Genomic DNA, 22,674 nt, shown 5'->3' on the forward strand with positions numbered 1-22,674 from the left:
TCAACATCATAAAATCAACAACCTTAACAACAAAATGTGGTGATGTCATGCTAACATGGCAGCATGCTGGAAAAATTACAGCAGCAATGGCAAACATGGCTTTGAGGAAATTTTAGGTTACCAAAAAGTGATAGAGAGGTGCATGTGGCTTAGTGGTTAGCATGTCTTCCTCACCTCCAGGGTTGGGGGTTCGATCCTGTCTCATGTGTGCATGGAGTTTGCATGTGTGCTTTGGGGTTTCCTCCCCCCAGTTTAGAGGCATGCTCTGTAGTCTGAGCGGTATCTTTAAGTTGTCTGTAGTGTGTGAATGGTTGTATGAGTGTGTGTATGTCATATATAATTATTAAAGATCAAGTTGAATGTGATTTTTGCTTAATCATGATGTATGTCTCTGTTAGTTCTTTATTTTGTGATGTTTTTGTTTATATTTTTCTGTTTTCAGCCTTAGGCATTATGATCTGGAGTGTATGAATGTTTGTATGAGTGTGTGTATGTCTGTGTGATTGTGCCCTGCAATGGGTTCGCATCCCATCCACGGTGTCCCCCACCTTATGCCCAAAATCCCTTGAGTTTCCTGTGTAAGTGGCACAGAAATGGATGGATGGATGATTTGGTGGAGTACTACAATATACATAGGTGGAGTGAGAGAAAATATCACTAAGAGTGTCTTAAACCACAGCGGCTAGATTAAGGAAATTTAAGCATCAGTGTAAAAACAGAATGTGGTCTGAGGCAGATTTTGTACAGAAATGATTTTTGGGGTGTGATATGTTTTGGATGTGATATTAAACTACCTTTGATGCTTTCAGCTACAGTAGCCTCATAGCTCCACTGCATTAAAAAATAATCACTCAGGTTTTAACTGAGTGACATTTAAGGCAAAAGAGAAATGTGTAAAAAAAAACTGACAGATTTTCTTTTATTTGAATATTAATAAGTTATGAAATATATCTAAATGAAACTAATAAAGCTAAAAAAAAAAGTTAATGGTAATCTTGCATTGCTTGAACACATTTGTCCCTCCCTAACCCTAAACTCTCCCTCCCCCCCTTCTCTATTCTTTCCCACTCTATTATTCCTTCAATAACCCCCTTCAGTCAAGCCCCACTGCCCCCCCTTTCCCAACCCTTCACTATGTTCTGTTTGGTTAGCTCAAACACATTTTTTTCAGAGACCAACACTGGGTGCATTTGCTGTTCTTTCATTCATTACACACGTTACCATCTCTCTCTCTCTCTCTCTCTCTCTGTCTACATCACCATCCCTCAACCTTCCTCCTGATGAGCATCTAAGGCTTTTCTTTCTTTCCTCTTTCCTACATTGTGGATCCAGTGTAACTCCAAGTCAAAGCAACAGTGTGTACGCGTGGGAACGCAGATGAAACAGCATGGACCTGGTGATCTGGCTTGATGTGGCTGTTCTGCTCTCACTGTGGCAGTGTGTAGAGAGCACAGGGGCCGGTAAGCTCAAAGCTCCAATACGCTGTGTATCTGTACTAATGCAGGTAAAGTGCAACATTCCTAAATTAACGAATGTAAATGTCTGCTTCCTAACGAATATATTTGATAATTCAAATTAGGTGTGGAATTATGTAAAAAATGCTGTTAAGGTGCTTGTATAACAATAAATCGTAGGACATACAAGCCAATTTGTTGGGAGCTTGGTAAGAGGATTGTCCTAAGACTCCAGTAAGCCTTTGGTTTATAAAAAACTATTAAGAAATAATGCCATTTTCCCAGATAATAAAAAGTAAGTAATCTGTTCACAGCCTAGACAGGATACAGTGTGTGTACTACAGGAGAAGATAACACATGCTGAGAAAATTTGCTGTCTTATCTAATACAAGAGAAATGAATGATTGTCTCTTAAAGCAATGAACTACAAAGATAATTATACGTGAAACTTATTGTTGCAAGGAATTTTGGTTTTGTGGCAAGAAAACATGTCCTAAAAAATGTTAAGCCCATGTACAAGTGTTCATTTTAGAGGTCAGAGAGGAACACAAGTGGCATCATATCATTGTGGATAGAATGTACGCTATTAGCTATTATATCTGCACATGTAAAGCTCTAATAGCATTAAATTAATTTTCCCTCTGATTAATGAAATTTTTATCATGTCTCTGTCATCATGTACTATAATACTATCAGACAGCACCAATAAAATGTTCTTGTTGAGATTTGTGTTAAACGTTTGAGCAATGGGATCTGTTTAAGTAAGTGCATTGATATAAAGTGTAAAAAAGCATTAGGTGAACGGACAAATCTGACATTTTAAAAATATTAAAATATTTAATATTTTTTTATTTATTTATTTTATTTTAAAATTTAATTTAAATTCTTTTTAAAATCTAATTAAATTTAATTTAATTTTAATTATTTTTAAAATCTAATTAAATTTAATTTAAATGGTTTTAAAATCTAATTAGACACTAACTTTTGCCTGTTTTTATTTTATTTTTTTAATGAAAACAGGCCTTGAGAATGAATAGAGAAGCCTTTAAACTTAAATGTTAAAAAGTATTATTAAATATTGTTTAAGTATCTGCTTAAATGCAGCTGTCATAAAGAAACTTTAATGCCAATGTCTCTTATTATAATTGTAGCTACAATATACAGTATATTAGTTAGTTAATACAAGCAATGTGTCTAAACATGTTTATATAAATAAATGTATGCCTATATGTTTAACTTATTACTTTCTAAGTGCATATGCCTTATTATTATTATTATTATTATCTAATAGTTGCAAGTAAGACCTTAAATAAATATGTATTTATTTCTTTGTCTTTCATACAGTACTTTCAATTCAAAACATATTTAGCTTCATTTTTCCAATTTAAATGTTATTTTGTACACTTTTATAATTCTGTGGCACAAACTGGAACTTTAAACTTTATTAAGCCTGGTGTAAATAACTTTTGGAGTAGTGTATAATACCACCATCTCATTATTCAAATTTATCATGGGAAGGTAATGATGCTGACACATTTTTCCCCTTTCCTTTCATTTTCAGCCAAGGAATGGACATATGCAGGTAAGAAAAGATTTTACTAAGCATTTTACTCATGCTAGGCATAGTTTTCTACTGAGGCACAGGCTCCATATTATTCAAAGTTTTCTTGAAAGCCTAATTTATGTACTCTGCATTCAATAAATATAAGAAACAATAATGTCAGGGCAGCCTAAAGAACTTTCATTTGAGTCAATAAAGTATTTATGAAAAATTAAATTCTCCTGTTAGCTGAGTGCCTCTCATGTCCAACACTTAGTCCTAAATTACCTGCTTCATTTCTGGAGCATTAAACTGAGCATTAAACCATAAAAGTTTCATTTTCATTTCAGTTTGTACACACTCATACTGTTATAAATATTAACATCAGTAATAAACACCACCAAAAAGTTTGCCCGACTCCTATCATGTCACAGCTTTAGACGGTTTAATCAACAAAGAATTAGTTTGCTTTCAGTTATTAAGACTTATTGGATTCTAATCCTTCCTTCAATTCGCATGAATAATTACCTACTATGTGGTAAGAAAATCATTTGCTCAACTCCCATATATGTTTCCTTTAAATAAGGAATGACCCGATGATACACCACATTGCCAAAAAGTTTTGGGACGTTTGCCTTTACATGCACATGAATGTAATATGGAGTTGTCCCACCCTTTGCAGCTATAACAGCTTCAACTCTTCTGGGAAGGCTTTCCACAAGGTTTAGGAGTGTGTTTATGGGAATTTTTGACCATTCCTCTAGAATCACATTTGTGAGGTCAGGCACTGATGTTGGATGAGAAGGTCTGGCTCTCAGTCTGCGCTCTAATTCATCCCAAAGGTGTTCGGGTTAAAGTCAGGACACCAAACTCACTCGTCCATGTATTTATGGAGCTTGCTTTGTGCACTGGTGCACAGTCATGTTGGAACAGGAAGGGGTCATCCCCAAACTGTTCCCACAAAGTTGGGAACTTGAAATTGATGAAATTGTCCAAAAATGTCTTGGTATGAAGCTGAAGCATTAAGAGTTCCTTTCACTGGAACTAAGGGGCCGAGTCCAACCCCTGAAAAACTTGGTAAAATGATCTTTCAGATATCCATCTACAGGAGTCAGTAATAATATATGAGTCAAAATAGTTCTTATTATTTTAAAACGTTCTTCAGTTTCAGACCTAGCCTATTTTTACTCTACATCTTCTTTCCTAACACATGCCGATGTGCTGAATTGCAGGCAGCGGGGTGCAAGTGGATCACTCAAGACAGTTGACATGCACAGTGCACGTGTGTGGTCGCTATGGTAACTGGACCACAATGAGCTCAGAGCTTGTTTTCAAGAGGTAGTGTAGGTGAAGGTAGTGTTGGATTTGACGAGGTTTTGGAACTTATTAAAACTATTTTAAAAAAATAAAAAATTGTATTTTTCTGGATCACAGCAGTAATTATGACATTTACTGGCACGTGCCCAAGTAAATGGTAAATGGGTCGAGCGCCGCCCCTGAAAGTCAACCAGGAAATTAGGATCTATTCACAAATGGTTTATTAACATCACTGAGACTATTCCCAAAATAAATAAATAAAAACCAAATCAACCAAATGGGCATGGGCAAACACAGTCCAATAGACATCTCTAAAATCCAGATCAAGTCTCCGGCAGAAGAAGGCACACATTAAATCGGTATACAACAAGGCAGGGGCTATAACTAATAAAAACCAGGAAAACGAGGCAAGTATTATACAGTACATGGTAATACCTCTACTGCGCTTGAGCAAAGAGCTCTTGAGTTTTAAATGATGAGCAGATCCTTTTTTATCCACACATTTTACATCACTTTTGCAATGGACGATGTCAAAAAGTAATAGAAAACTTAAGAATAAAAATGATAAAGTCTAAAATTTAAATTTAGATTTATCGCTAATGTACAAGTCAGAGGTGACAATGGAAAAGAAATACTCCCTGAGATGATATGAGAAAGAAACAAACCAGAGTCACACAGGAATCTGGGTGACACTGAAGAGAGATTATAAATAATTTCCTTTCTATAACTGTACACTATGTAGTTCAATACAATTGTATAACTAGGCACTTTGAGGTAACTTAATTTCTGAATTCATTATAGGTTTAATATATAAAGTCTTTCCGGCTGTAAACATTAAATGTTCATCCATCAGTGATGGAGACCCTAGCATAAAACTGACTGTGGCAACAGCAGTTCAAAGCCACCATAGTCTCCAAGTGGTACTATCCACAGCAGTCCCATGTATATCCATGCTGTTGTGGTGGGGCAGAAACAAGTGGGCTCCAAGTGATGAGACTCCAACCAGAAGTAGGGCATCAGGCAGGTTCAGGGAGCAGATGTGTGTGTGAGAGAGAGAGAGAGAGAGAGAGAGAGAGAGAGAGAAGAAGTATTAGGCATGCTTGTGATCACGTAATGGTTATGAACAACGTCCAGTGTGTGCAGAGTGCAAGCAGGGTCTCTGGCAAGACTAGCTATGACAGCATAACTAAAAGGGAGAGCCAGAAATGGTTTGCATCTAGTGGTGTCTGCTTTTATATTTCTGCTCTTAGTCTTTTTCGAGCAGTGGGTTGTCATACCTTCATTCCTGTCCTGTAGAAGTTGGGGTTTTCTTCACAACTCTCACAACATGTGGGATCAACAGCTGTTGTTGTCCTTGGCTGACCTGTTCAACATCTGGTTGTCAGTACACCAGTGGTTTCTCTCTTTTCAGGACATTCCATAATAATAATAATAATAATAATAATAATATTATTATTATTATTATTATTATTATTATTATTATTATGTTTTATTTATAGGCGCCTTTCTAGTCATTCAAAGTCACCATAGAAATTCAAACAAGTAATAAATAATAAAATAGCAGTAAACAACAATAGAACAATATTAAATAAAACAGTATATAATTAGATCAGCTACACCGTTCCTGATTGAAGAAGGATTCAGGGTCACCAGCGTCTCTTCAAGCAGCAGGAGTAATGTGTAGTTTAACACAGAAAGTGGAACTCTCTCTATACTTCTATAATACAAAAACTGCAAATGAACAGTTAGATAAACCTAACCCTTTTCTATTTTAAAGTAAAAAAAAAAATAGTAAAGTTAACTTGTGTGGGTGTGCAGTATAACAGTTCCTGTTGATTAGTTGTTCCTATGTCTACAAATGATATTGTTTCTATTAAAGTATTATAATGAATTATTATAATAGAAACATTATAAGAAGGAGAGAGAAATATAGTCAAAGTAAAAGATAGAGAAAGTAGATGAAGACAAATAGGATCAGTAGAACAATTCGTGAAGTAGCAGTGAAAGAGAAAGACAGGAATGGGTGGAGAGGGGGTAAAAAAGGGAGAGAAAGAGAGATGAAAAATGACAGAGATGTAGATAGTGTAGAAATATACTTTTTACTGTTTCCTAAATTATCTATGTGCCTGACATGCCAGACGATGAAATCTAACAAAGAAGCATTTTGGCATAAAGTCAGCATTTCTTATAGTATCACCTTAAAACATGAAAACAGACTAAATGGCTCAAACAATTATTAATAGAGTACTAAGTTTTAGTCATAATTTCTAAGACTACGTTACATATTAAATAATCTAGTGTGCTAGATTGTGTGCTAAGAAACAGGGTGCAAATGTGTGTTCATTAGGAGAAATACAAAAATGATCATCCATAAATTCATTCAGAGGTGAGACGTGAGAGGTTTTACTACAGACACTGGACTGGACAATAGGGCAAGGGATAAAGAGGCCACTGAGGCTGTTATGTGTTAATTATCGAACTCATTTACCATGAACAGTTCATTAGCGGGCAGTCTAAAGCTCTGTAAAGACAAATCCTTATATGTGAAAGGTGATTGTAAAGGTGTAGTTAGATTTTGTTCTTATTAAATGATAACACCCTGATTTATAAACATTATCTAGATATTATTTAGAATAGAAATGGTTGGAAACTATAGCAAATGTCTGTAAGACTTCATTGTTACAAGTATGTGTTTAAAACGTACAGAAATGTTAATACTGGGCTGTGTTGTGTGTTCATACCCAGGTGTGTTTGTGTGTGTGTGTGTGAGAGAGAGAGAGAGAGAGAGAGAGAGAGAGACAGAGAGAGTTTTTAGTTTCTTTGCTCTTTTGCTCTGTCCGCTATCTGGGACAGCTTGATATAGGGAGATGTTGTCCCACCGTTGTCATAGCAATCATCAGGGCTACTGCTGAGCAATTTTACAAAAAGTTTTGTTCCCTTCCTTCTATTCTTTGTGTGTGTGTGTGTGCATGCATTGGGTATGCATGCATAGGCATGATTGTGTGTGTTTGTATATTCAGGCGTGAGTTTTTACGCTCTCTAGGTGTGTGTGTGTGTGTGTGTAATACTCATGGAAAATCATGGCACATACAACACTGTACATATTTATACACACAGGTTATAAACTCATTTTATACTCAATTTATTTTTCAACTCAATTTATAAACTCACAAAAACCTACATACACAGATAGCCATGGATGAAAAAGGGACATAGTTTTCAATGTAAATGTAAAAAATGGTACATGTTCTGCTCACTAAAATAATATTGTACACCTTTTCTGCTAACCTCATATGTTTCAACTCTCAACTTCATCCGCTCGGCTGCTGAATAATGCTTTCATGTTAAAATGAACGGCATCTGTTTGTGTGTGTGTGTGTGTGTGTGTGTGTGTGTACTTTGGCATTATCACATTAACTGTGCATGAATAAACCCTGAGCTAATATTTCAGAATGAGCTTATTTATGTCACACACACAAGAACACACTTAGGATTCAGTATTTTTATGATATATTTCCATTCATTTGTATATTCCTGTAAATAAACAATGCTTCACCAGCTATGGAAGCTATGGCATACTTATTTTCCCAAGAGAATATTTTTAAGTTTAACGTCCCCTTAAGCAGATTATTGTCTTTGTGGAGTTTTCTTCAGGTTTTCTGGTTCACTTCGCCTCCAAAAATGTCAGTAGCTGGATTGATGATGTAGAGGTGAATGTGTATGTGATTACTGAAATGAAATTTTATTATTATTATTATTATTATTATTATTATTATTATTATTATTTAATTTTTTTATTTATTTATATATTTTTTATTATTATCAACACAATTCACACACACTCTCTGTTTTCCTCAGGAGCAACAGGTCAGTCAGAATGGCCAGTTTTTTTCCCCGAGTGTGGTGGATCCTCTCAGTCCCCCATCAATGTGGACACTTCCAAAATTCACTATGACGCATCACTTCCTGAGTTACGGCCCCTGGGATATGAGCAGTATGGCCACGAACCCTTTACACTCTCCAACAATGGTCATACAGGTAAAACTGCTCTCAAGCACATTGACCTTTAGGGTGTTTTCTCTCAACACGTTATTTAAAAACTGAGGGAATATTTAGGGGATCCTCATACAATCTAAAAAGCACAGTTTGGATAAAATATTTCACTGAAAAATACAAAGTCTCTTAATACAAAGTCTTAATTGTCCCTTAATGTCAAGGGCACGTGCCTCCACGGGAACATAGTTTACACCCGAACTGCAGGAGAAAACGGGAGACAAGGGTTTTATTAGGAAAATAACTGAATTACCAGACCCAGGAAAACACTAGGGGAAAAAACTAGGCACCTGAAAATATGGGATAATAAAACATGAAACAGGAACCAGGAACCAAGAGGCAAGGACTCGGCTAAAACAAGCACGAGACAGCAGGTATATTATAGCAGAGGTAATAGCGAGACATAAGGAATAGGTGTGCAGAGGCGGGAACAGGATAAAGGATCAAGTGGGGGAACACACGTACAACTAAAAAAACAAAAACAAAAGCACATGGCACAACAACATGGAAACAAACCTTGCCTTGTGTTTCAGTGAAAATTACAATAGCTGCTGGAATGAGGACAGGTTTTATAAATCTAAATAATGTGATTATTATCATAATATTTCTTTTCATACACATGTTCCTGTCTTTCAGAGTCTCTCACTCTCACTTATTTTTTTTCTCAGTGGAGATCCCATTACCGAGCTGGATGGGCGTGGCCGGGTTGCCATGGCACTTCAGCGCTGTTCAGCTACACCTACACTGGGGAAATGGAGTGGGCGTGGCTACAGGAAGCGAGCATAGCATCGATGACCAGAGGGCTTCCGCAGAGGTGTGTGATAAATGGGAATAAATCGTAAATAATTACTAAATTACTAAAACTAATTACTAAAAACTTTTTATAAGCAGAAACATCTTATGAGAGGTATAAAAAATAAATAAATAGTTAAAATAATCTGAATGAACCACCCAGAAAATCAACTTAAGTAACTGTCGAACAAATTTCTGAGGAACTTTACCACATACTATGTTGCATTCTAGTGCAACTTTCAACTTAATTTGCCAACTTGTTCACTTTTTGTGACCAACAGACAAATATCCTGAATATTCCTTGACTCTTCCACCTTTGAGGTGTATGTGATACCTCTGTCCAAGTGCTACACATTGTGACTCCATTTGTGTTGTCAACATGATGATGATTGACAGGGAGAAATTTTGTATGATTTTTTTTTTATACCAAGCTACTGCTTTGTAGTGTAATTTCCTTCTCCTTCTTTAGCCTTTACTCTCTTCCTTTACAGCTCCATGTAGTCCACTATAATTCCGAGTTGTATTCAAATATTTCCGAAGCTAAAACCCAAGGAAATGGCCTGGCTGTTCTTGCAGTGCTCATAGAGGTGTGAACATAAGCATTTATTCATCGTTAATAATCTGTATTGTATCTTACAAATAATTAGATACAAATCTTATTGTATCTAATTAATTTTCACATTCTTATTACATTTTTACTGGTTTGGAGAAAAACACTGATTAGTTTGAATATTGGTTATCTTGGGCTACTATTATTATTATTATTATTATTATTATTATTATTATTATTATTACTACTACTACTACTACTACTACTGTTATTCTGTTAATAGCCTGTTATTGGCTTAATAAAACTTTTCCTAATCTCTCTGTTAGGCAGGTGAGGAGACCAATCAGGCGTACACTAACATCCTGAACTACCTGGGCCGCATCAGGTACGCAGGTAAGTAAATGTGTGCAAGCAGGACTGTGAAAAAACTATTGGTACCAAGTGAGCAATTAGTGGTGATGTGGAAGGGTAATGGATAGGCAGTTAGTGTTGATCGAAGGAAAAACAAGGGGAAACAAAGCAATTAATCATGCATGCTGCTGTCTGATGAACTGGAGTGAATCAATTGTGGCACCTAGTGACCGGCTTAGTGGAGATTTGGTCATCTGTGTAGGTGAAATGCACCTTGAAGTCAGAAGGTGAAATAGACATGCCTTGGTTGATTATATATAAGCTGAGTGCTTGTTTGTGGTTCTGTCCTCAGGTCAGAAGGTGCTTATTCCTGCGTTTAATGTGGGGACTCTGCTTCCCAGTGACCTGAGCCGGTATTTTCGCTATTCTGGCTCACTCACCACACCTCCATGCCACGAGAGTGTGCTGTGGACTATCTTCATTGAAAAGGTCAAAATCTCTCACTCCCAGGTACTCATAACTTCTGTTGCTGCTCCCACGGATCCACAGCTGGAGGCGTTTTAGAATCCATATACAGGGGTAAACAAACCAAACGTAAAGACAGGAAATCATAGTGAAACACATCTGGTATCAGAAATCCAGAAACCACAAGCCAGAAAACAGAGAATAGGTCATGCACACAGAACAAGACGATCGGGAATGACTCAGGAAGTGACTCTCCTGAGAGCTCCCTCTGGTGGAGGGATGAAGGTTCATGGACTGAGATGTTAGAGTTTAGATAAAGTTGAAGTTGTGTCCCAAATGATGTGCTATACACTATGCACTTACACTAGGCACTATGTATGCTACAGTCTAGTGCAGGGAACTATATAACTATATAAGGGAAGTATCATCTCAAATGGAACACCAACATTTTCTTCTAACTGGAAGCTGTTTCCCAGTTAACAAACCCATATAATGTGACACCACAAGCTTTAGCCTGAATACAGTGAATTTTTTTAAAGGTTGAAAAATAAATCAAACAGTGTGGGCTAGTTTAAAAGACTTTTTTAAGATGCCCTGGCCATTTTTTCTCATCCAGCATCATCACATGGTAGCCCCGCCTCTCTTCTGCTACTTAAGCAAAGCTGCATAAAGTGTGTAAAATTCCCTATTTGATAGTTTTGAACTTCTAGAGCACTTCATCTTCTTGGAATTTTCTTGGTTTACACATGACTCACTATATATACTACAAAGTGACATGAAATAGTGTACAAGTATGTGATTTGAGACACATCCCCAGCTTTAAAAAGGAGCATTTTGACAAGATTCCTACATGCAGTATTATAGCGTGAGCCAATCCTAAACCTTTTAGATTAGATATAGTAACTACACTGGAAATACAGTGTTAGGGTTTTCATATTTACAGACAAAGTGCACTGGTGTGTTGGAATAGAATTTACATGATACTCGTGTGAAATTATTTTGTTTTTATTTATAGATCAATTTTTAATTTCTGTAATTATATATTTTTATTGTAAATTAATAGAGCGGCATACCATTAATAGAGCAGTATATGCAATCCTCTATTATTTTTTTCCTTCTCCACCTTTCTTTTTCTTCGAATAATAATAATAATAATAATAATAATAATAATAATAATAATAATAATAATAATAATAATAATAATAATAATAATAATGTCATGGTGCTTTACATAAAATTAAAATCTGACAAAGAATTAAAGAACAAATAATACAAGGAAAAATATTTAACATAGATAAAAGATAATACATAAAAAATTAACAGAGCCACAATAAGTAAAGTAGTTAAATAATTAATAAATAAATAAATTTATTACAACTACCAATATAAGTGATGTTTTATGAAGACTTTCACAGAGCCTGTGTTCCTAATATCCTCAGGAGCACTACCAGAATTTAGGAAGAAGAAAAAATATATATCTACCACATGCTCAGATGCAAGGAATTCACCATAAAGAGTTAAATATAGATAGCTAGATATACCACTGAGAGCTACATTTAAAAAAATACTTTATTACACATACTTTATTAAACATAATAGATGTTTAATAGATTTCTCCTGGTAATGAAGGTAATAATCCGGGATGAAAGAAAGCTTATTTTAAGAGAGTGAGGCATGTTGTAACAGCATGTACTGGCTTCTCTGTCGTACCTGTCCTGTCCCATCCTACCTTCTCCTTATCTCCTGCCACCTGCTTAGTTTCATCCTCTTCTTTATTTATTCTTTCTTTCATGTTTTCTGTTCTCTTCTTCTTACTCATCTCTTCTTCCCTCTCTCTATCTCTCTCTCTCTCTCTCTCTCTCTGTCTAGTTACTGAAGTTAGAGACAATGCTGTATATCAGCAGGCCTGGCTCAGCCAACCCCAAGCCTCTACAGGACAATTATCGCTCAACACAACCACTCAACAACAGGACAGTGCTCTCCTCCTTCACCCCGGGTGAGACTCAACGTTTATTGTGTTCATATGATTCAGACTGTGTTTGAAAAAACAAGTGGCAGAATAATTAAAAGAAAATCACTTAAGCATCTTTCTTCTAATTACATTCACATTTATGTAACTGGTGCAGCAAAGCGAACACGGTGATCTATTTAAACAAGACAAGATAATATTTTGTATATTGTTGCTATATGAAATATGACTAGGGGTCAGGAAATGTGTCTGTATTTGTGAGAATTAAATGTGTTCATAATATTTGGGCTACTCTGGCCTAAGAAAAATACTCCTATAGCTTGTGACGAGTCCTCTGTTTCCTTACTTTCCTGGACGGAGGATGTCCAGTAATCAGGAAAGATCATCTGTAAAGACATTCTGATCTCCTTGTTAGTGGTGCATGTGGACTTTGAATGGATAGGGAGATACTGGTGCCGTCTGAATCTGAGCGCGTTTGTTCCCAGTGCCCCTCGCATCATTGGGCTGGTTTCATTTACTTACTGACCTAATCCTCTTCACTCCTGATGGAACATAAAGCATCAAGAAATCTTCTCTAGCCATTTCTGTCCATGGTGAGCCAGCATACAAGCCATTGCTGCCTCACACCTCAGCTCATTGTTCTAGATTTGATGCATTTCTTTAGATGTAGTTGACGTTTCTGTAGCAAGAGTATTTTATGCAGTGGGTGGCTAGCCCAATGTGCAACCCTCCTCCTCCCACATCCTGGGCTTGGGACTAGGCACTGGCGGAGTTTGGTTTCTTCTGTATTCATGTTGAGTTATCATAAACATGTACAGAGAACACAATACACAGAAACTCTTCTGTGTCCCACAGTGTCACATGGTATACACTATATTGCCAAAAGTATTCGCTCACCTGCCTTGACTCGCATATGAACTTAAGTGACATCCCATTCCTAATCCATAGGGTTCAATATGACGTCGGTCCACCCTTTGCAGCTATAACAGCTTCAACTCTTCTGGGAAGGCTGTCCACAAGGTTTAGGAGTGTGTTTATGGGAATTTTTGACCATTCTTCCAGAAGCGCATTTGTGAGGTCGCACACTGATGTTGGACGAGAAGGCCTGGCTCTCAGTCTCCGCTCTAATTCATCCCAAAGGTGTTCTATCGGGTTGAGGTCAGGACTCTGTGCAGGCCAGTCAAGTTCATCCACACCAGACTCTTTGTGACCTTGCTTTGTGCACTGGTGCACAGTCATGTTGGAAGAGGAAGGGGCCAGCTCCAAACTGTTCCCACAAAGTTGGGAGCATGGAATTGTCCAAAATGTCTTGGTTGTGTGAACCAACTGAAACCAAGTTCAACTGAATGAGTTCCTTTCACTGGAACTAAGGGGCCAAGCCCAGCTCCTGAAAAACAACCCCACACCATAATCCCCCTTCCACCAAACTTTACACTTGGCACAATGCAGTCAGACAAGTACCGTTCTTCTGGCAACCGCCAAACCCAGACTCGTCCATCAGATTGCCAGATGGAGAAGCGCGATTCGTCACTCCAGAGAACGCGTCTCCACTGCTCTAGAGTCCAGTGACGGCGTGCTTTACACCACTGCATCCGACGCTTTGCATTGCACTTGGTGATGTATGGCTTGGATGCAGCTGCTCTGCCATGGAAACCCATTCCATGAAGCTCTCTGCACACTGTTCTTGAGCTAATCTGAAGGCCACATGAAGTTTGGAGGTCTTTAGTGATTGACTCTGCAGAATGTTGGCGACCTCTTCGCACTATGCGCCTCAGCATCCGCTGACCACGCTCCGTCAGTTTACGTGGCCTACCACTTCGTGGCTGAGTTGCTGTCGTTCCCAAACACTTCCACGTTCTTATAATACAGCTGACAGTTGACTGTGGAATATTTAGGAGCGAGGAAATTTCACGACTGGATTTGTTGCACAGGTGGCATCCTATCACAGTTCCACGCTGGAATTCACTGAGCTCCTGAGAGCGACCCATTCTTTCACAAATGTTTGTAAAAACAGTCTGCATGCCTAGGTGCTTGATTTTATACACCTGTGGCCATGGAAGTGATTGGAACACCTGATTCTGATTATTTGGATGGGTGAGCGAATACTTTTGGCAATATAGTGTATGTGCGGTGGAAATTATTAACGTCATCAAGACCAGTTCCTACAGGCAGTCTCAGGATTTGTACCGTGGTTCACTGCCCAATCTGCATTAGAGTTTATCTCAATACAACTTACGGGCCTTGCTCAAGCTCAAACTCACAACCTTCTTATCAGTAGTTCAATACTAATGATAAGTAGCCATTATTTGTCACATATACATCACTTAAATCCCATCCTTGGAGGGTTGGGGTCTGAGCGCAGTGTCAGCCATGATGCAGCGCCCCTGGAGCAGGGGTTAAGGGCCATGCTTAAGGGCCCAATGGTGGCATCTTGGCGGTGCAGGGGCTTGACCATTGACCTTCTGAGCAACAACCCAGAGCCCTAACCACTTGAGCTACCACTGCCCCTGTAACCACTGAGCTGCCACTCCACCAATTACTGTGTTTTCATGCAACCATGCATGTTTTCCAAACTACCATTTCATTACCCCTCACTGGTCTGCAGCATAGTGAGCATCTGTCATCCATGCAGACTATCCACTATGCATCGTTTTGCTGGACAGGAGCTTACAGAATCAAATAAAGGTCTGTTCCTTCTCCTTCAAGTTTCCCCAGGTGCAGTGCTAAGAGCTAAATTCATCCACTTGACCCAAAAACCATTCATCAGTTCATTTCCACTCAAATAGGTTCATGGCTGCTAAAGTAATTCAGTTAGTAAGTGTGATAACAACTGAATGCAAATTGGCAGAATCTCTCCATATCATTCTACTAGAACCAAGAAAGACTGCTTTTGTTATGAGGTCTGCTACTGCTGCTGACACTTTTATCCACTTGTGCTCAAAACTTGAACGTTGATTACTGTGATATATATCATATAAGCGGTTATTGAAGCTCAATGATATTTTTTAAATAAATTCTAACTACATCGGTTTTGTAAATTAAAAGTATTATTCTAATTAGAGGTGGAACCGAATGATAACAGTGCGCTTAGTTATTTTAATTGTCCGTATATTTTACAGTGAAGAAATACTGTTTTGTGATGATTTTTGTGATGTCATTACCTATACTGATCAGTTTAACATAATCCTGACAGCACAATTCTATCAGATTTTTTATTTCTAAAGCAATACACATCTTATTCTGATTATTCCTTCTCACTCTGCCTAGTTTCTGGAAATATCTACACAGCCGGTAAGAATGAAGAGTCTTTTTCACTAAAATTTGCTAAATATGATCATACTGAGTTTAATTTCTTTTCTGATTCATATGAAATAGAGAACACTGCAACAGGGTTTGAGATTCATTTAGTGGTCTGTTAACTCTGGTGTGTGTGTGTGTGTGAGACAGGTGAAATTTCAGCCATGGTGGTGGGCGGTCTGTGTGGCTGTGTAGGCTTGGCCGTGATTGTTCGCTTCATAGTAAAGACAATTCGGTAGGAAAATATAATAAAAATATTTTATATAGTATTTTTTTAAATATTAAATATTTTTTATTTATTTTAAAATAAACAAATGAAAATAAATTTAAAAAAAATACTTCCAACACTCTTAGTATTGTCTGACTTCTTTTAAGTATTTGATTTATATTTTATATTTTTATTTTATATTTATTTTATATTTTGTGTGTGTGCGTGTTACTGACTAAGCTGCTGTATCACAAGAATTTCCCTCATGGGATCAATAAAGTCTGTCTGTCTGTCTGTCTTTTTGTCTGTCTGTCTGTCTGTCTGTCTGTCTGTCTGTCTTTCTATCTATTTTAAGTGAATTCCAAATGAATTTGAACTGAATTTGAGACATGGGGAATAGAGAATATAGGACAGGGTTTCAGTAATATTAAACCAGGAAGCAGGAAACACAGGAGCATTCTAATATATTACTGTGGCAACATATGAACCTAGAGATTATAGAACCATGGAAACATAAAGTAAAACATAGAAACAAAGAGCCCTGATAATATAACCCTGTGGTTATTAGACTGTGAAATTTTCAGATAGATGGTGCTCACGAGAGCATAACTCAAACCATAGAAACCTGGGAATATGGGATAAGGCAAACATAGTTTCCAGTCAGTAGATATGACTCAGTACTATTGTTGAGGCATAACACTAATACCATAACACCATGCAGTGATCATATGATCATTACCTAATCACATGTTCAAAATATAAATCCATGATGTAGTCGTTTGATTATCAGTCGTGTATATGTCTGATGTGAATGTTGTCATGATTGATTACCTGATTGCCTTTTTATTGATCACATATGTAGAATAAAAATTTTTTGGTCATGTGTCTCTCGGTCCCTTGGCAGCTCGATGTCAAGTTGGGACGTCCTATCCAGCGTCCGACCGCATCCCCAGCAAAGGTCACATTTATATAACATCCCTATGTTTCACCTACTCTTTTCATTAGCTTTAATACCCCATACACTTTTTTCCTTTTTTCTTCTTCTTCTTCCTTTTTGTCTTGCATTACTTTGTGTAAAATTAGATTATTAATTTCTTCACCTGGTTCTTTTCCACTCACCCAGACCAGCAAGTCCAAATATCCAGCATCGCAAATGTGAAGCAGCTTGTTGGACCTGGGATTCACAACATTTTAATCAGTAGTCACCTTAACCACTGATCTACCACTTCCCATAGCACAAATATGTGAACTATATAAGAGAATGCTGTTCTCTTACAAGGGAGCAATTAGTACTTGCCAGATATTCCTGTACCATCTTCGTCTTGCTAATGTCACTGTGGTGTTCCACTTGTTTATTAATGGCCTGCATGGTATCAAAGGTTTCAGAAATACTTTTGTATCCCTCTCCTTATGGATATCTTTCCTGTATATGCTTTGTGAAAGCTCTTTCTGGCTTCAACAGTCAAGTGAAACCAAGAAGGTGTCAAGAAAATCCTCTAGAAACTGCTGACCCTTTTGGGGTTAATCAGAATCACATCATTGATGGCAGGTTTATGATAACTACTTCTGAGCAGGAGTTCAAATGGGATTGTCACATGCCCCATTATTCAAGGGTGTGTAAGATATTATTTTCCTTTCCCTAAAATATTTGTGTTTTCATCTGGACTAACAGACATTGAGTCAAGACCGAGACCAGATATTATTGGGGGCCTGTACATACACCTTGTTATGAATTTCCATTTGATCCAACCAGAAGAAGTAAGGCTGCTATAATACTAAACAGTAGCTAGTATGTAAGACAACAAATATTTCATTAAGCAGTATTTCATGGACAGTGACTAAACCATAGATGTGTAAAAATGTCCAAAGTTGCACAGAAGTGTAGTATAATCTTGACAATAAGCAAAATATTGTACTATTTGTAGACCAACATTGTGAATATCACAGATAAATCATGAAGACATTAGCAGATACTTTCTGATGTAATAGCAGTTAATAGGACTAATACTGACTAATACTTAGTAGTTGTAGGTTAATTCTGTCTGATTAAAATGTCTCAGTCTGTATGTTACTAGTTATTAGTCTGTATGTTATTAGTGTTACTAATAACAATGTTCATTATGGATATGAGATCCATCTCGTTTTGTGTAAATTTTTATGAAAAAAAAATCAAGATAGACCCCACTGAAATCAAGGGGAAGCTTTTTCATGTTTTTCTCGTTTCTTGCACTTTATCGACGATCCCTAATGATACAGCAGTGTAGTTACTCAGGGGGAGAAAATGTTAAACTTTAAATGAGGAATTCCCTACAGAAGTCCAGAAAAGCAATGGGTTATTTCTATTTTTCAGTGCTGCTTTTTTGATATTAGGCTTATTTTTCTTATTTTGTTGATATGTATGATTAGTCTCCGGCTCATGTACATCATTGTTGAGCCCTTATGTTGTTTACTTTAATCAGAAACTATCACAAAAAGGAAACAGCTGTAAATATGCCAGTGCTCAATAATTTGCCAAAATCTGCATCTATGTCAACATGGACGCTATATTTATCCTGAACAGGGGGTCGGTTTCATTTCCAGCTAACTTCAGGGACTTTAGGATAACTCCTTGGGGATCCTATGATGTTTGAGAGACGCTCCCTAAAGTCTCACAATTCAAATTGTGAAAGAAAGTTCAAGGAAAATTAACAACAAGAGATTCCAGTCCAGAAAAAATATACACATGACCTTTGTGGACAGTAACTGGTGTAATTGGTTCTCCTTTCGATGTCATTATAGTTCAGTTGTCTTACAGTAGTTTGTTGTGACAGAAATATCTGAATGTTGTACAAGCACTAATCCACTGACTTAACATCAGATCTCTATGCAGCCACATGACGCTCACATCACTGTTATTTTCTTGAGCTCATAACTTCCTGAGGCGTTAAAAAACCGATGTGTTCATCCATAAGGAAGAGAATGTGTGTATTTAACAAAGGGCTCTGAGAGATAGTGTTAGGATTTATATGGGTGTAGATATATTAAGGAGCAAAGCAGAGTCAAAACAGTCAGGGTCATGACCGTAAACTCTTCAAAGGACAGATCTGCCTAAAATGTCATCTAAAATGACATAGAGACAAAGCAAATTAAAAAAGCTAAGCAAAGGCAAAACAAGGCAATGCAATGTTCATATATGGAAAGATAAATCTCAGTCAAAACCCACATGCTTTGAAAACAAAAATGAAAAACAAGCTGTTTCTTGATGCAATGTTAAAAAATTAAGCTAGCTAATATTAAAAGTCGGGCAGCACGGTGGCTTAGTGGTTAGCACTGTTGCAAGACGGTCCTGGTTTCAAATCCTGGGTTCAAACAAGCATATTTAGCAAGACCAAAGCCCAGGACCAAGTCTAAGTACAAATACCAGTAAAAAAAATGCCTCAGTGCCAGACTCGAGTTCTCCAGTCTGAGTTAGAAGTCTCCACTGAACATGCAGAATTCTAACATCTCAAAGAAATAAAATGATTGCTAATATTACATGCAACTTAAACACAGTTACATACTAACAACATACTTATATACTGACAATTTACATTGGCTAAAAAAAATAAACCTGCAGATAAGAAGCTCCCACTTTATGCTAAATGGATTCCAGAGATTTTCTAACACTCTTGAGCATTATGATTAAATTATGCTGTTTACAAACTAACAATTAGAATAGGGTTAGCTAGCCTTCTGTGAATGTGTTTAGATCACATTTAGGACCTAAAAGCACTGTAAGAAATCCTAACACTCTGTACTTATTTTAAAGTGTTGTGATGTTTTGATGTGTCTATAGCTTGGAAGCAGGGCAATGGATTCAACCCAGGAGAAACTAGGAAGGAAAGTCACCAGAGGCATCATATAAATGGTGTTAGAATGTAGTCGAGAGCTTTATGTAGCTTCTAATACTGCTTTCCTTGATAAGCAAAGAATTTTAATAGTATGTTTCGGATCATTTTCTGTTTTATAGAACAAAGGACACAGCAAGGGACATGGCATTGAGGACAACCTCCGACCCTGGGACAAATGAAGAGGCCAACTTGCAGTCTAAACCATGAGCTTTTACCATCTGAACTTTACATCTGCCCCAAATGACCACTGGGTCAGACTCTAAATAGACCTTTATGAAATTTGTTGCCTTTAAAACATCCTGTGCTGCCTGAGTTTGATCAAGTGTCTATCAACATAACTGTCTCTATATCCACTTACTATTTGTTTGTTTGTGTGTGTGTGCGGGGGTGGGGGGGGCTCTATATCTAGGTACCAAGAATTGGAATATCTGATAGAACACTAAGATAACATCATTGCAGAAATAAAAGAATGATACCAGTCTTATTTATTCTTTTCAATGTTTTGTTCATCCTCTGGCTATTGTACAGAGGCTCAGCTATATGTGTATATGTATATAAGATATATGTATGTACACTATATTGCCAAAAGTATTCGCATATGAACTTGCATTGTCTCGCATATGAACTTAAGTGACATCCCATTCCTAATCCATAGGGTTCAATATGACGTCGGTCCACCCTTTGCAGCTATAACAGCTTCAACTCTTCTGGGAAGGCTCTCCACAAGGTTTAGGAGTGTGTTTATGGGAATTTTTGACCATTCTTCCAGAAGCGCATTTGTGAGGTCACACACTGATGTTGGACGAGAAGGCCTGGCTCTCAGTCTCCGCTCTAATTCATCCCAAAGGTGTTCTATCGGGTTGAGGTCAGGACTCTGTGTAGGCCAGTCAAGTTCATCCACACCAGACTCTTTGTGACCTTGCTTTGTGCACTGGTGCACAGTCATGTTGGAAGAGGAAGGGGCCAGCTCCAAACTGTTCCCACAAAGTTGGGAGCATGGAATTGTCCAAAATGTCTTGGTATGCTGAAGCATTCAGAGTTCCTTTCACTGGAACTAAGGGGCCAAGCCCAGCTCCTGAAAAACAACCCCACACCGTAATCCCCCCTCCACCAAACTTTACACTTGGCACAATGCAGTCAGACAAGTACCGTTCTCCTGGCAACCGCCAAACCCAGACTCGTCCATCAGATTGCCAGATGGAGAAGCGCGATTCGTCACTCCAGAGAACGCGTCTCCACTGCTCTAGAGTCCAGTGGCGGCGTGCTTTACACCACTGCATCCGACGCTTTGCATTGCACTTGGTGATGTATGGCTTGGATGCAGCTGCTCGGCCATGGAAACCCATTCCATGAAGCTCTCTGCACACTGTTCTTGAGCTAATCTGAAGGCCACATGAAGTTTGGAGGTCTGTAGCGATTGACTCTGCAGAAAGTTGGAGACCTCTTCGCACTATGCGCCTCAGCATCCGCTGACCCCGCTCCGTCAGTTTACGTGGCCTACCACTTCGTGGCTGAGTTGCTGTCGTTCCCAAACACTTCCACGTTCTTATAATACAGCTGACAGTTGACTGTGGAATATTTAGGAGCGAGGAAATTTCACGACTGGATTTGTTGCACAGGTGGCATCCAATCACAGTTCCACACTGGAATTCACTGAGCTCCTGAGAGCGACCCAGTCTTTCATAAATGTTTGTAAAAACAGTCTGCATGCCTAGGTGCTTGATTTTATACACCTGTGGCCATGGAAGTGATTGGAACACCTGATTCTGATTATTTGGATGGGTGAGCGAATACTTTTGGCAATATAGTGTATTAGACAGCAATGGGAAGGCACACGTGTCAGAGCATCTCCAAAACAGTAGGTCTTGTGTGGTGTCCTGGGTATGCAGTGGTTAGTGGTCCAAGGAAGGAAAACTGGTGAACTGGTGACAGAGTCATGGAATCCCAAGGCTTATTCATGGACATGGGGAGTAAAGGCTAGCCTGCCTGGGCGTTGTGTAGCTGTAGACTGGTTAGAGTTCCCATGCAGATCTCTGTCCACTGCTGAAAGCAACTACACATGGCATGTGAGCATCAGCACTGGACCATGGAGTAATGGAAGAAGGTGGCCTGGTCAGATGAAGCATGTTTCCTTTTATTTGTGCGGCGCTTATCTGAGGAACTGCACCAGGATGCTGGCAGAGGCAATGGGATGCTCTGGGCAATGTTCTGCTGGAAACCTTCAGTCCTGACATTCATGTGGATGTTACTTTGACACACATCTTCTACCTAAATTCCCGAAAGGCTTTGCCCTCTTTCAGCAGGATAATTATTATGCAATAATATATTTTTTTCAGCATATGGCTTTAAAATATCATTCATTTCACTCTCTAAAATGTTAAGTCAGAAGATCTAAAGAATAAGTCGTCGTGAATGTACGCGCATGCGCAGTGCAGAGCAACGTTTCAAGCCGTGTTTATTATTATTAAAAATAATATTAAGTGTATACACTGCTTTTACACTGCTCTAAGCTCAAATTTGTTTTTTGTTTTTTTAGCTAGCTCTCTAGTTTGCGTAGAAATAAAATTCACGGATAATAAGGCGATATATGATTTATCTAGTTGACCCCTCGTTGCAACATGACAACAAAAACAACTCATTATTTTTTATGTTATATAAAACTTTTATGACTTTACATGCTAAAATGATCAGATCTGTTATAAATTGTCACAATTGTTAAACCTTCTATTTATTACACCAGAAAACCGAAACACGAGTTTATTTAGACATCCGGCTCACCGCCTGCTACTTCCTGTGTTTTTTCGCGGCA

The 22,674-nt window shown here is 37.9% G+C and overlaps 1 protein-coding gene across 7 annotated transcripts; it reads left to right on the forward strand.

Moving 5' to 3' along the window:
- Positions 1-1,182: 1,182 nt before the first annotated feature.
- ca14 (carbonic anhydrase XIV) lies at positions 1,183-20,269 on the forward strand. 7 transcript variants are annotated; one of them, XM_058395385.1, is made up of 13 exons: positions 1,183-1,460; positions 3,016-3,036; positions 8,170-8,349; positions 9,033-9,178; positions 9,648-9,743; positions 10,033-10,099; positions 10,410-10,567; positions 12,392-12,518; positions 15,759-15,782; positions 15,939-16,023; positions 16,901-16,954; positions 19,811-19,882; positions 19,985-20,269. In XM_058395385.1, exons 1-12 carry the CDS (start codon positions 1,388-1,390, stop codon positions 19,848-19,850), a joined length of 1,071 nt encoding a protein of 356 aa, XP_058251368.1. In that variant the 5' UTR covers positions 1,183-1,387; the 3' UTR covers positions 19,851-19,882; positions 19,985-20,269. The 7 variants fall into 7 exon arrangements, with proteins under 7 accessions (XP_058251368.1, XP_058251359.1, XP_058251350.1 ...); XM_058395376.1 differs by having other exon boundaries at positions 19,811-20,269; XM_058395367.1 differs by lacking the exon at positions 19,811-19,882.
- The last annotated feature ends 2,405 nt before the right edge of the window (positions 20,270-22,674 follow it).

Source organism: Hemibagrus wyckioides, linkage group LG01, assembly GCF_019097595.1.
Source record: "Hemibagrus wyckioides isolate EC202008001 linkage group LG01, SWU_Hwy_1.0, whole genome shotgun sequence".
Taxonomy (NCBI): Eukaryota; Metazoa; Chordata; class Actinopteri; order Siluriformes; family Bagridae; genus Hemibagrus; species Hemibagrus wyckioides.